This window comes from Panthera onca, chromosome A1 (genome assembly GCF_046562875.1).
Source record: "Panthera onca isolate mPanOnc1 chromosome A1, mPanOnc1 haplotype 2, whole genome shotgun sequence".
Classification (NCBI taxonomy): Eukaryota; Metazoa; Chordata; class Mammalia; order Carnivora; family Felidae; genus Panthera; species Panthera onca.
Window position 1 is genome coordinate 174,551,828 of NC_138339.1, and position 15,542 is coordinate 174,567,369.

General features: G+C 41.1%; 1 protein-coding gene across 2 annotated transcripts in view; it reads right to left on the reverse strand.

Annotated features, from left to right (window-relative positions):
• GPC6 (glypican 6) overlaps positions 1-15,542 on the reverse strand; it is a 1,113,398-nt gene that overhangs the window by 22,431 nt on the left and 1,075,425 nt on the right. For both annotated transcript variants that reach the window (XM_060636854.3, XM_060636855.3), the window contains one exon: positions 753-889. In XM_060636854.3, coding sequence (XP_060492837.1) covers positions 753-889 — 137 coding nt within the window. The remainder of the gene's footprint in view (positions 1-752; positions 890-15,542) is intronic.

The window sequence follows — 15,542 nt, forward strand, 5'->3', positions numbered from 1 at the left end:
TGCAGCCCCGCTGAGGCGTGTTCCGGCAGCCTCCTCTCCTGGTGTCCTGCCCTACTTGCCAACTCCCAGCCGGTTCCCCTGTCCAACTCCTCCACCCTATGAAAACTCGGGCCAACCCTATTTCTGGCCTGAATTAAGAAATTCAGAAATTCCGTATCAAGTGGCAGCAGCATTGGGCAGCCGAGCGGCAGGATGGGAACAGAGCCATCTCTCATCAGGAGGTCCCAGTGGGACTTTTCGAGGCAGGGAACCTCTGAGGACACTTTCCTGGTTGTCTCTTGGTCATTTTCTTTTTCCCTTTCCCTTCCAAAGAGCACATCAAAAACTGTTTTTCTCCAAGGGTGAGAGACATTACAGTCGGACTTCCTGTTTAGTTTGTGATGGAAAAAACAGAAAGCCGTGCAAATTTAGCTGCAGATAAAAATAGCTCTGCTGTCTTAAAGTCATTAAGCGAACATAAAAGGCTCTTTGTGGTTTCGGGATATCTGGAACCTGGCATCTGTCACCATTCCTCTGTCCTCGTCCAGAGGCGAGGCATTCAGAACGAGGATTCCACGCTTAATGGCACCTTGAGAGTAAGGGCTCCCAGGTGCCCGTCAAACCTGTCACTCTGAACAGCTGTGGCTAAGTGACGACTTGTCCCTCCACCCTCCGTCGAGTTCTGCATAAACGGGTCTGCAGAGTTGTGCCAGGGGAGGCGTCCAGGGCTGGATGCGCACTGCCCCAGCCGTAGCACCATGAGTCACCCTCACCTGGCTTTGCTGTGTCCATTCCAGCACTCCTCTTCGTTGGACGCGCCCGCCGTCATGCTCTCATCTTTGCAGATGGTGTAGGGCAACGCCGACCAGACCTTTTTAGAGAGCTTCAGTTTCTCTTTTATGTCTGTGACCTGATCAAGAAAGCAAGGAAAGAGAGTGAATATTCTCCCCAGGCGTTGCCCATTTCTACACAAGGACACAACACAGGTGGAGGTTAGAGAATCTGTGCTAGGACTAGAATGAAACTCTATCGGTTTTAAGGGAGAGACACTGAGCCGCAGGATTTATTGCGAAGGCAAGCCTCCCTACCTCCTCCCTCAATCTTCCTCTAGCTTCTGGCAGAGAGTTCTCAGGTAATTGGCTTTTTGTTTTCCATCTTTTCTGTCCTCCCATGCTTTGAATTAAAAACTTGCGAAGCATCTCAACTGGCTCCGGGTCCCTCTCTGGCTGGGAGAAATAGGTATTCCCCCCTGCAAATTCCCTAAACATATTCTTTAGAATTCATTTGCTCGGATGTCACATAAATGCACTGAAACAATGCACCAAGAGATAAAATGCTTTTCCCAACGGTCTATTTGTTTCTGTAAGAAATAAATATTGTCACTAATTCGACTGCTGGTAACCTCCGCTCTTAACCAATTGACAGGTCCATATAGCACACTCTTGGATGGTGAGTGGCAACCCAAACCCACTTAAAAATCTCTACAGCCAGAAGAGAAGAGTCATTCCAAATACAGGTAAGTGTAAAATCCACAGCCCTATGGATGGATGGCAGGAAAAAGCTTAGTAACCCCATCTTTCCTGTTTTCAGGCTCAGCACTGACTTTCACCTGCAGAAAGGGTAAAGACAGGGATTCAGTACCATTTTGGTTCCATAATTAACATCTAGTTCATGCAGTCACACCCCTGACTTTCTATTCTGCCCATGTAAACATTAGGAAAGTCTATGGATGGTTGAAATGCATCTGTTAATGGTTGAATTATGTGCCCCCCCATTTATATGCCCAAGTTCTAACCCTCAGTTCCTGAGAATGTGACCTTGTTGGGACGTAGGTTTTTTTTTCTTTTTTCAGAGGCAAGGGAGTTACAAAGAGGTTATTAGGATGGCCCTAATCCATTATGACTGATGCTCTTGTAAAAAGGGAAACGTTGGACACAGAGATATGCCTAAAGATAAGACAATGCAGAGAGAAGTAGGAAGAAGAAACCTACCTATAACCAACGAGAGGGACCTGGAAAAGAACCTTCCCTCACAGCCTCAGGAAAATCCAATCCTTCTGCCATCTTGGTTTTGGACACCTAACCTCCAGAGCCATGACACAATAAATTACTGTTCTTTAAGCCACCTTGTCTGTGTCATGTTGATACAGCAGCTCCAGCATACACCCACACAGCATCGTAGAAGGGACAACCACTGAGATTTATATATTTGAGGTCGATAGCCTTTGGAAATAAATTATTCTATGTCTACTATGGATGGAGTATAGCGTTTTACAAAAAATTCCAAAGCTCTTTTGTCAGGTTTAAGAGTGAACACAAAGGAACATCAGATCTCTGTCCCAGTCATGTTTCTCAGTAGTTCCAGATTTATATGGTCTTTGGCCCTTGCTTATCTGTGATTCTGATGATGACTGAGGCTTCAGTACTGAGAAATGTCTGCCTATCCAGAAAGTGCTAAAGATGGCCAGAGTACTGAATCTGAGAACCCGGTACATACCCCGATGTTACTTTTGTTTTGGAGCATGAAAAGAACCCATAAGCGATGACATTCCAAGAAGTAGCTTACACACAGCCATGGTTTAGGATGGCATAAGATCTGCACTCTCTGATTTCTGCCATTCATGCTGACTTTGGTCCACGGGTTCCCCTAACCCCTGGCTCTCCTGCCAGCCAATCTGACTGGGTAAGGACATTTGCCATGAGAGCCAGTCCTTTTCTGCTGCCCTTTGGGGCACAAGTGTGGGTGCACGTTGATATTTGTTTTTTATTTTTTGTTTGAAAGATATGTGGCCATTTCTATACAGCCATAGGTGGATGTACATTCTGTTTATCGATTATATGAACACACAACCCCCAAAAGCCAACTAATAAATGTTGAAAGACTGACAGAAAAATCACCATTCTGCAACTATCAGAGTTATCATTAATCTCAGCAAGTATTATCTATAGACGCTGTTGTGGGTTGAATTTTGTCCTTCCCATAAGATGTCAAAGTCCTAACCACAGTACCTGTGAGTGTGACTTTATTTGGAAATGGGGCTGTTGCAGAATCAGGTAAAAGTGGAGTCATTAGGGTGGGCTCTAATCCAGTACGACTTTGTCCTTATAAAAAGGGGGGATTTAGGCACAGACACAGATATACACAGGAAGAACACCATGTGAAGATAAAGGCATAGATCAGGGTGATGCATCTACAATCCAAGGAATATCAACAATTGCAAGAAAACCAGTGGATGCTAGGAGAGACTCAAGGATTCCATCACGATCCCAGAAGGAACCAACCCTTCTAACACCTTGATCTTAGGCTTCTAGACCCCCAACTGTGAGACAATAAATGTCTGTTGTAAGCCACCCACTTGGTGGTACTTTGCTACAGCAGCCCTAACAAACTGGTACAAATGCAAAAAACACTGGGCGAAAGTTTGATGGAGAATAGGATGTTTACACAATCTCCAAGTATTCCCCACAGAATACTCATTATTACAAAAGGAAAACTGGTCACTCTACAGTGCAAAAACTCTGCAGGCCCCCACCTTAACCAAGTGATCAAAGTAGTGGGACACAGTGATTTTAGGTGCCTCTGGATGTGAGGTGACAAGAAGGACACATCACTTATGTAGCTAAAATTCCTAACCTGGATCCAATCATGAGGACATGTCGGACAAACACAATGTCCAAGCTGATGGACGCTATGAGACAACCAGCTTGGATCCTCCAAATATGTGAGTCATAAAAGACAAGGGAGGGCTGAAGACGTCTTCTAGATTAAGAAGAACAACAGACATGGTATTCAAATGCAGTGTCTGATTCTGGATAGGACACTCGACTGGAAAAATAATCGCCAGAAAGGATATTACGGAGATAGTTGGCAGAATTTGAATATTGACTTTGTATGACAAAATATTGTATTGGTGTTTAGTTTTCCAAATATGAGCTTATGTTGTGGTCATGTAGGCGAATGTCATGTTCTTAGGAGATACATGCTGGACTATTTAGAAATAAAGGGTTATGGTTCCCACAACTTACTCTAGAATGATTCAGGAATCATTTTCATCTTCATCATCATCATCACATAGATGTATAGAGATACAGCAAGATAGAAAATGTGGCAAATTTTTAACGGTGAATGAATCCAGATGGAAATATATAATTTTTTAAAACAGCGTTTTTTCAGTACCTTTGAATGATTTTCAAAATAAAACATGTCCAAAATAAATCCCTCACTTGATTTGTCCCACAAGGTGCCACATCGGTGTCCCTAACCTTTGCAACCTCGGACACTCCTTAGCCACTCATTCTGACTGTTCTCAAACACAAATCCCAGAAAAAGCACCAGGTATTACATACTCACCACTAATTCAGAAAACTGTCACTAGCTTCAATACTAAAGTACTGTCAGGTGTATCTGTCCCAGAATAAAGTACACCAGAAATGACCATTCTCTCCTCTGCTTACTTAATGCTAAAAATCCCTCCTTTACACTGTGGGAATCTGAACCAAACATATGTATTTTGAGACAGAGAAAGTCTAAGACGGCATGACATCCCACAGGTATCTCCTCTTTTGAGGTTTTCAAAATGTAGCCGTGTATGTTGTGCTGCTCATTCTGTAAAACCCCACTCAAGCATTGTCTCTTTCAAGGAGCAGTGTCTGGCCTCCCAGTTAGCTGGATTCAACTTTCTGTGTCCACAGTGCCCTGTTCATGATTCTAAGTACTGATTACTCCAAGCTTTTGTAATTGGCTTGCTTTTCTGACCCTAAGACCACGTGCTTCTTGATGCAAGGACGGGGCTCCAACTTGTCATCCCCAGGGCTTAGATGAACCAGGTGACCAATCACTCCAGTTTGCCTGGGACACGGGGGAATTCTAGGACACACCATATTTGCAGCGCTAAAACCGGGAGGTCCTGGCAAACCGGGATGAGTTGATCACACACATCTTAGCACAAGGTAGGTGCTCAGTGAATGCTGATCGGGAAAATAGATTTAATTGCCCCAATCTGCTACAAGGCCACAGACAGTCTAGCTAACACAAAATCGTGTGGTCCCACGACGTGCGCTCATGTCGGAAAGGCGGGAGCAGAGATGGGCTGTATCTGGCTAAGTGAGGAGCATGTGGGCCCTCTCTGAGTCGTGACAGGACATTTTGTAATCAGGTCGTGTTCACTCTGGCATTTCAGGAGCCAGGCGTTTCCACCGTGCGATCGGTGGACATAACAGCAAAACAGCAACGAGAGATGTAAATGCTATTTTAACATTCTGCACGGAAACATCAGCCAATTCACTTCCAGCCCAAGGATGCCGATGCAGACAAGTTGGAAAAAAGGGACCCTATTAGCCACCAGGGACGCACATGCCTTTGATTCCAAAGAATATCCGAATGATGGCAGTTGTTTTTTTTTTTCAGTACCAAGCAAGTGTTTCGATCCTTACACTGTTGAGAAATATTTTGTCGTCTCTTATTTTTATTTCTGAATAATGTATGTGACCACTTTGCTGTAGCTCCAGATCTGAGTCGTTTTTTAAATTTTCTTCCTGGAAATTTAAGTGCACACAACAGTGAGCGACGCTTTATGTTAGCAAGAACTGTTAGTAAAAAATGTGTTACTGAAGTAACAGTGAATCCTAATTCGTTATACAAATCTGATGGGAACAAAGGGCTGGGGTCAAATAGGGAATTTACAGCAGTGCCTTTTCTCTGCCTCCCACACGAACCATTCCAGGACAAATTAACTTTCGCACATACTTGCCAGCTATATTTACCATTTGTCCAGTGTTACATTCGTAGTGCTGTAATGTTAGTAAATACTGGTAATACCTGAGTATTAAATGTTTTGCATCTGTGCCACCGAGAGGTTTTGAAAGTTAACTTCTGTCACATTGCAGGGCTCTGATCCAAATACTCTGTTGGGGACCACAGGGAAAACATGACCCTCTTCTGGAACTTATCTGTCTGGAGTTTACTCTGATTTCTGACAATTTAACTCCTGGCACCAGTAAAAGCATAGATTCTTCATTGAAGGCTCGGCAGAAGGTCCATGAATAGGAAGACAGAGGTACTGTTTTCATACCCATCTGTACAGAATTGCCAAATTAGACAAAAGACGGAAGAAACTGACAAGATGGAATGATCGCTAAAAACAAAGGGATTAGCAAAATCAAAGAGCAGAAAGAATGATCTAAGGACTGGTGTCTGATAATTTCATTTAAAAAATGATTTTGTCCCAAATATTTAACTTGAATCCAGTTTACAGGAAATACTGGGGATACAGGGACAAAGTAAGTAACACTATAAATAAGTGGTCAGGCATATTCAGTGTGTGGGATATAATATAAGACAACCAGCCTCGACTCTTCAAAAGAGGTAAAATTGTAAAAAGCCAAGAAGACTGTTCTACATGAAAAGAAACTAAAAATGTAACAACCTAATGCTATGTGTGGACCTTTACTGAATCCATGATTTGGAAGAGGTAAGTACTCAGTTTGAGAAAGAGTTTTGAGACAATTGGTGACTTCTGAATACAAAATAGACAGTAGATGATACTATTGAATTACCAATAATATTCTTAAGTGTAATCATGGTATTGTGTTTATGTAGGAGACTATCTTTGCTTTTAAATTTCTTTTTAATGTTTATTTAGTTTTGAGACAGAGAGAGAGCATGAACGGGGGAGGGTCAGAGAGAGGGAGATACAGAATCTGAAACAGGCTCCAGGCTTTGAGCTGTCAGCACAGAGCCTGACGCGGGGCTTGAACTCACGGACCGCGAGATCATGACCTGAGCCGAAGTCAGCCACTTAACCGACTCAGCCACCCAGGCGCTCCTATCTTTGCTTTTAAAAAAGATTTATGTCAAAGCTTTTTATCATGATGAGGTCCCAATAATTCATTTTTGCTTTTATTTTCTTTGCCTTTGGAGACGTGCTGTGTAAGAAGTTGCTGTGGCTGAGGTCAAAGAGATTGCTGCCCGTTGTCTCCTCTAGGGTTTTGATAATTTCCTGTCTTACATTGAGGTCTTTCATCCATTTTGAGCTTATTTTTGTGTATGGTGTAAGAAAGTGGTCCAGGTTCATTCTTCTGCATGTTGCTGTCCAGTTCTCCCAACACCAATTGCTAAAGAGACTGTCTGTTTTCCATTGGATATTCTTTCCTGCTTTGTCGAAGATTAGTTGGCCATACATTTGTCGGTCCACTTCTGGGTTCGCTATTCTATTCCATTGTTCTTTGTGTCTGTTTTTGTGTCAATACCATACTGTCTTGATGATTACAGCTTTGTAGTAGAGGCTAAACTCTGGGATGGTGGCATCTCCCGCTTTGGTTTTCTTTTTCAACATTATTTTGGCTATTTGGAATCTTTTGTGGTTCCATACAAATTTTAGGATTGTTTGCTCTAGTTTTGAGAAGAATGCCGGTGCAATTTTGATTGGGATTTCACTGAATGTGTAGATCGCTTTGGGTAGTATTGACATTTTAACAATATTTGTTCCTCCAATACCTGAGCATGGAATGTTTTTCTATTTCTTTGTGTCTTCTTCAATTTCTTTCACAAGTTTTCTACAGCTTTCAGTATTCAGATCTTTTACATGTTTGGTTAGGTTTATTCCTACGTATTCTATGGTTCTCGGTACGATTGTAAATGGGATTTATTTCTTGATTTCTCTTTCTGTTGCTTCATCATTGGTGTATAGAAATGCAACCGATGTCTGTACACTGATTTTGTATCCTGTGACTTTGTTTTTTAACTTACTTGAAAATAGCAAAAAGAGAAAAATCAATTATCATTGAGTCCACATGAGAAACATATGGATGTTCATTTTATTTTCTTCAACCATTTCAGTATTGTTTGGAAAAGTTAAAAATAATGGAAAGTTGGGAAAAGAAGTGAGACGTTGTTGTCAGGGCACATGGTATTTAAGAGACTTGCTGAATTCAGCACAGGGCAGTGACTGACTCAAAGCAGCTGGGAGATGACTGTGAGCTTTCACTAGGCTAAGGCACTCACACGCAATCCTCAATTCTGTCAGTGCTGACATATTATCGTTACGCCCTTTTGCAAATGGGAAACGGGGTCTTTGAGAGGTGAGGAAACTTGCCCTACATGTAGTAAATGGTGGACATGAGATTCAAATTCAAGTGTAGGCTTCAGAATTGTTACTCTTCACCACCACACTCGAGAGGAACATGTCCTATAGCCATGGTCTCTGGAGCATGGATGTTGGGTTGGTAGTGGAGATATATGTACATCCCTGGGGTGTGCAAGATGATTCAATGTAATTCAGGATGAAAACATGAGAACTTCTGTCTCTGTTTTTTAAATATAAAAACATAAGAGGAATTAAGCTTTTCTAATATTCAATCTATCTACAGATTGCTAGGTCTCTTAATCAGTCCATCTGGCAATGGCCATTTCTCAATTATCCTGTGGAAAGAGTAAGAGTTTCAGAGTGGAAGGGGACTCACAGTGGTAGCTCTCTCTTCCATTATCTTATTCCTGGGGTATTGAAATCTATCACGGTTCACATGTCCTGGTTAAATGCGCTTATGGATTAGATTATGTAGTTTTAACTAATTAAATGGACAAGTGACTTAAAATGACTTTTGCGAGAAACTTTGTATCTCTTTCATTTCAAACAGTGCGAGCACAAGTGAACAATATTAAAATGGTAGGCTTACTCTTGATACATCTGCAACATTACAAGTAAAACTAATAAAGATTCTTTGTTTTACTTCTTCCTTTAAAATTTGCTACTTTTTGGGGCACCTGGGTGGCTCAGTTGGTTAAGCATCTGACTTCGGCTCAGGTCATGATCTCACGGTCCGTGAGTTCAAGCCCCGTGTCGGGATCTGTGCTGACAGCTCAGAGCCTGGAGCCCGTTTCAGATTCTGTGTCTCCCTCTCTCTGACCCTCCCCTGTTCATGCTCTGTCTCTCTCTGTCTCAAAAATAAATATACGTTAAAAAAATTTTTTTTTAAAATTTGCTACTTTTTGCATACCTTTTACAAGTTATAGAAAATATATTAGTTCAGTAGTACTTATATATAATTTATGAATAAATAGTTATTAAAGGGTGTCTATGATTCTGACTTTTGCTGATAGAGATGTGAGATCCAAAGAATTTGGAGCTTGCCAATCTATAGCCTGGGGAATGACAGGATATATTTTGAGTCATTCGATGAAATCAGTTTAACGAGGTAGGAAAGTGTATTATGATTCAGAAAAAGTTCCATTGCATTGATTAAATAAGAAAAAGGCTTTTGTTGCTAGCATTCATTCATTAAACAGTTCTAATGTGCCCTAAGTCAGGTTTTATGCTATACCCTGGGGATACAAATATGGCCAGTACCTAGTCACTACCCTTGCAAGGTTCCTAGCATCCCTGTGTAGGAAGGGGTAGAAAGACATGAAGCAAATATGATGAGGTTAAGCAAAGTGCTATGGTAGGACTCATATCAATTTTCCCGAAAATTTCTGGGGAAAACTATATTTCCTCCCAAGCAAATAAGTCTTTGCTGATATTTGCTCTTTTGTGGCCACTGAATCTTGCCATGGTGATGATGAGGAAGCTGGATAATTAGTCATTTCCGTGCAGAGGGGTTAAAAACAGAAAATGCATCATGGTCCCCCAAGTTTTCCCTTCTGACAATGGGATGCTTTCATCCATGCAGAAGCCATTGCTTTTAGCCACTGCCCTGGTCTTCAGCTCCTCCTTTTGCTACGGTGCATCTGTGATTTCCTAACTCCCAGGGAATATCTGCTCTGCAGCAGAGTCAGTAAACAGTGCTGTGCGTGTCTTGGGTACTTAAGAAATATTTGTTGAGTGAATAAATACATGAACAGTGCTGCCGATTATCTGCTAAGGGAAGTAAGATTTCAAAAATGATCGATTATCTGCCAGCTACTCCCTTCTGGACTTTCCTTTGGAGAATAAGGAAGACATGGACAAATTCTGCTGGCCTTCCAAAAAGAAGTGCTTTCCCTTGACCTGATTATCCCCTGAGTGAGAGTGGGATCTCAGATGCCCCTCCAATCCTCTAATTAGGATTCTAGTCTCTTGTCATCTCAAATGTCATTCTAGGTGTAATTTACACAGGTATGACAGAAGAGCCTTGGAGATCTCAAAGGCAATGTTGGCTTGGGGAAAAAACTATGAGAGTTTAAGTAAAAATGGAATGAATCCCATCTTAAGCAGTCTTTACAATCCTTATAAAGACACACTATTTCTAGTAACTTCCCTTTGGTTTTCTAAGCAAGTGACCTATTAAATACTGATTTGGGGTGTTTTTGAACTATTATTACCTTTGTCTCCCGTGTGGATCCTTTGATGGGGCACATTTGATCTCCCCCAAGAGACTTTTCCCATGGCCGTCCGTCTGCCTACCTGAGGCCCAAAGTCCATCTATACTGGACCTTTTCTTTCTCCTAGATCTTCCCTGTGAAGTGTGAGAAGTGAACTGTGAGAAGGCCACCTACTGTCCTCCGTCAATCATGCCCACACCAAAATTCACTTCCCTGGGTACCTGTTGTGTGCACCTGGCCCGATGCCTATTTGTTCACGATTTCAGAAAGATTCCAATGTACCTATTTCATCAGTATGAAAACATAATGTAACTGGATGTAAATAATATATACCATATCTTTAGAAAAAAGATGGTTAATATTTAAAGGGCTATACACTAAATAATACATATTGAGGGGGAAAAACAATGTGAATATTTTATAGGCTGAAGGTCATTTGTTAGCTTGGGAAAACAATCTGTTTAAAGAAACGAAGTCAGCCTCCCTTTTACCTCATGCGCAAGGCCACTTTACTTGGTCAAGTTAAGGGAAATTCACAGTGCATAATACTATTCTTGCAACCCGAGAGTTTAATAATCCAATTTCAGAGATCGTGACCTCACCCAGCTTTACTCCAGAGAAGAATGATCATTTATTACAGCACCAAGTTCAATTCACGGTGTGAGCCTGCATTAGAATTCAAGTCGTGTATGTTCCTTCAGTGATCAAACAGAGGTCTGTGAATGAACCTGTTCACAACTTCTCACACTCACTTGAAAACACATACAGACTGTCTGGAGTAGAATATTTAAACTTCTGAAGTCACGGAGGGAATACTAACTCTTCTGATGTGCCCAAACGTCTGTAAACGCAACCCCCCCCCCCAATATTCTTGAGGAAGTAGGGGTTACTAATGCCACTTGACTCAACGAGGAAGCTGAAGATGCAAGATCTGCTCAATCCAGCCACCTGATTTATGTTCAAGTCTAGACTCAAGTCCCTTCTGCTGATATCGTTTTCAGCATCCTATTCCCTACAACTTCAACTTCCCATTTCTTTTGAGTGTGTGAAAGTCTTTAGTGTTATTTTTCATGTCTCAAATTGTTTCCAGGGTAATGTTTAGGGAGGTCCTGGAATGCATGGAGAAGTCACTCACAACATGTTTCCTTTCAGGAAACTGTTAACTAAGTTTCGGGGATGACATTAGGGTCCCGTGGAACACAGTTTGTCAGTGAACCCAAAGCAGACTTTGGCCACACGACACACGAAGCATTGTCCTGAATGCCTGAGTCACTACACAACCTAAAACCAGCCTTACATTCTGGGTTTTCACAGACATTCCCAAGGAATCCAATAATAAGTTCTGGTCTATTACCATGTTTTTCAAAATATTTCAAAAATATTACCATATTTTTTGAAAAATATTACATACCTCTCCATGTGGTGTGGTACTTTTTACATTACTCCCTAAGGAGACAAACACACATGTATTTTGTAGGGAAAACTAAGAAAGATGAAAAAACCATCAGGAAGTGAGAGAATCCCTGAAGTTCAGAAAGACAATGCTTAGTTTTGTTGAGTTTCTCAGGGGATTGGGGATTGGACGAGAAATTTAGAGGCTGTGTCATCCCCTCTGGCTTCAGGATTGGAGTTTCTTGAGTACGTGATGACATGGCAGTAAGAGCATGACCCTGAGAAGACAGATGAGGTCTTTTTTCTGGCAAAGCACTGGTCTTCATGGTGGAATAAATATGGGAAAACCAGAAATAGCTTCCTATGTTGTTCAGGTCAGATTTTTACAGCCCATTTTAAGAAAACAATACATTTTCAAATACTCATGTTTATACCTCATGTTCTGATTGTGCCTCATTTCCTGCGGTATTACATTTTAGGCAAGTAGGGTAGTAAGCATTCTACATACCTTGGAGATGACAGTCTGACACTGAACTAACATTGAATTCAATAGTGAAAAGGAAAAGACAGGGAGACATTAGGTCTGCAGAAATGCATATGAATCAAAGTATTATTTTGTACAGTGCATAGTGAAATTGTGGTACTGCTTACTTCTCAAGTGTGAAAACAGAAATAATTTCAAGGAGTGGTTTTATCATTGAATCATGAAATTCGGAGGCTCGGCGGAGCTCCCATTGTCCAAAGCTTCTAGGGCATTCTTGACAGGTGCTCACCTAGACTCATATTTAAACATTTCCAAAGATAGATATCAGTGCCTAGTGTAAAGAGGACTTGAGGTTTGCTGCCTGACCCAGAGTAAGTCACTTTCCCTCTTGAGCAGTTCTGTGTATCTTTATAGACAAGGCTTGACCACAAAGCATAAGCATATTCTTGTTCTTCCTCTTGTGACTGACATTGAGACTGAGCCCCCAATCTTTTTGTTTGCTTTGCTTTGTTCTTTGTGATTTATAGCTAGTTTCAGCACCGAGAGTGGATTCTGTTTTTCTCTGACCATCACCTGGTAAATCCTCCTTTTCCTTCATTTCTGACCTTGGGGCTATCCAGTCTTTGCTCTCTCACTCTTTGCCCTTAGCTTTTGAAGTCAGCTTTTCCTTCCTTGATTGTTAACTTTGTTCTCTGTCATTTCTCAGGCATTATCTGGGTAGGGTGGGCACAGACATCCCCAAGGAGCTTTCCCTGATCCAGAGCATGTATTGTGACAAGTACTGATTCTAAACTAGGTTAATAGATATGTGGTCTTCATAAAGCAGGAAAGGAAGATCTCAGATGCAGTCTCAAAAGAAGAGAATGAATTCAGTATTTCTAGCAGTTACGTAAGGCATGTTAAAGCCATCAGGATATTTAGTAACACTGATCTGTTTCCACCACCATCTTTTCTATCGCTATGGAATGAAAACTTTTAGCAATTCTTTGTGGTTTGAAGAACAGATTTCCTCCACTTTCCCTTCATTTCCTAATGTCAATAAGATCATGACAATGGCCTGGGACTGATCCCTTTGTATAGAATTGACCTGGACAAAAGCACTGATTCAGAAAACTGTCAGATAAAGCTTATGTTTAATAGCCCAATTTTGCCTATGTGAAACAAAGATTGATGTTCTGAACATCCAGTCTTGGGAAAAAATTCTGATTCCTTGCCAACTATTACTTCCTCATAGGGTCTTTGACGATACTCAGAAAATCCATATAGAATTTCTACTTCTACTTCTGATTGACATAATGCCATGATTCAGTTAAGCACATAACCACCTGAAGTGACTCCTAAAATATGGAAATTTCATCTTCAGGGAATGAAATCCAGGACATTAAAAGAATTTCTACTACTTTAAAAAAAAAAAGGGAGGAGGTGTAGCAAAATATTACATTTTGAGTTTGGGCACTCCTGAATATTTTAGAATTCGTTATTTAATTCCAAATGATTAAGGCTGTATTCTTTCATGCCGCAGCTAAGAAACAGATGTGTATTCTTTCTCTGAAGCCACTGTAGATATTTGGAACTTCCCAGGGAATGAGAAGCTTACCCTTGCTCACCTGAGACTGCAGTAATTGTGCAGGACCTTCTTAAGAAAGTCACTGCAAATGGGATTCTACCCACCAGTGAGTGTGCTTGCAAAGATGTTCACATATTCGAAAGGTAACTCAGATACAGCACAGACAAATATTCAGAAAGTGGTAGGTGGAAATCAGACGTATTGAAATTCTAAAGTCCTTTAGGGTGGAGATGGGTCACCCTAAATGTCTTATGGAGTATGTAACAAAAGGCATATAAATCTCTTTAAGGCATGTGTGATTTCATTTATACTTAATTATGTAGACTGGTACTATGCGGTAGAACATAAATGATATTTTTTGCCCCCATTGTGTTACATTTTGATCTAACACAATGCTCTGCCTTTTCCTTCATGAATTGAATTGGGAATTGCTTCAAGTTCAATTGCCAGTGATTTGGGCTTAAGGGATTTTGAGGAACAACAAAGTGAGATACTAATAAATGCACCCAAGAACATAGATCCGAATCATTAAGACCTAAGGATGTCTATGAACTCTACTTCAAACAGAGAGTCTATACATTGGGAAGAGAAGAGCATGACTTAGTGGATAAATCTGTGAGTCTCAGCTCTAATGTCCCCCAAAGGATTCCTCCTCTGACATCCATAGTCACTCCCCAGTATGTGCTCCAAGACATCCCTCTGGTTTTTCCTGTCATAAAGATTTCCCCATTTATTGTAATGGGTCTTCCCTCCTGAACTGCAGGTGACATAGGGGTAGGACCTTTGTTTTCACCACATCCTAGGAGATGGGTGTCCCATCTGGCACAAAGCCTAGTTTATAATAGTACTGAACAGATAGCAAATGAATGAATGAATGGGTAGATAAATGAAGTAGAATAGGCAGAGGGTAAATTTAAATTCTGATACTTCAAATTAAATTGTAAGTGAAATTTAAATTCTAGATGTTCTTACTTGCAAAATAACTTATTGCCATAGGGAGGAAGGTCTTTCTTATAAACTTCCCTATTTCATGGAGAAATGGTTGCTCAGGGTCTATTTATGGGTAGTCAATTCAATTACACACACACATACACACACACACACACGTTTAGTGTCCACAATATACTGGGCACACAGTGATAGATACAAGATGGTCCTGCCTTCAAGGAACATACTACCCAGTAGGGACAGGAGATTTACATATAAATAAGCACAGTAAATCACTCATTCGTTTATGGGCTGTAGGGCAGAGTATGATCAACATTTTATTATTGAGTAGACGGAGGGATCAAGGGAAGCTCCAAGGAAGAGGTGACAGTTGAAGTGCGACTTAATGGATGAATAGCATTTTGCAGGTAGAAGACTGGGAAAGAGCTGTTTTTGGCAGAGGGACCCTGAGTGGCAAAAGCTCATAAATGTGAAGCCTCTTCAGTCAGGGAGAGAAGTGCCCAGTGCTTGGAGTTGTGTTTGCTTTAACTGTCACTTTGGCAAAGTCATAGAATTTCCCTACAAATTGGTTTCAAAATGGAGAAAGTACCACCTTCCCAACTATCTTCTTAAAGATTTAATAAAGTTTAGTAAGTTTACATATTGCTAGGGCACTTGGAGCTGGGAGTTCTTAATGCACAGAAATATCGCCATGGGGACAGATGGCATAGGGTGACTAAAGTGCACTCTTTCTTGGAAATCAAGTTCTTATCCCTGTGAGGTAAATTACCTTTTCCTGGGAGCCATCTGGTTACCTTAAAGATCCAATTTACCCCATGGAGCATCAATGAGGGGTGCCATTTACTCCTGTTATGATTAGACTCCATGATATAATTG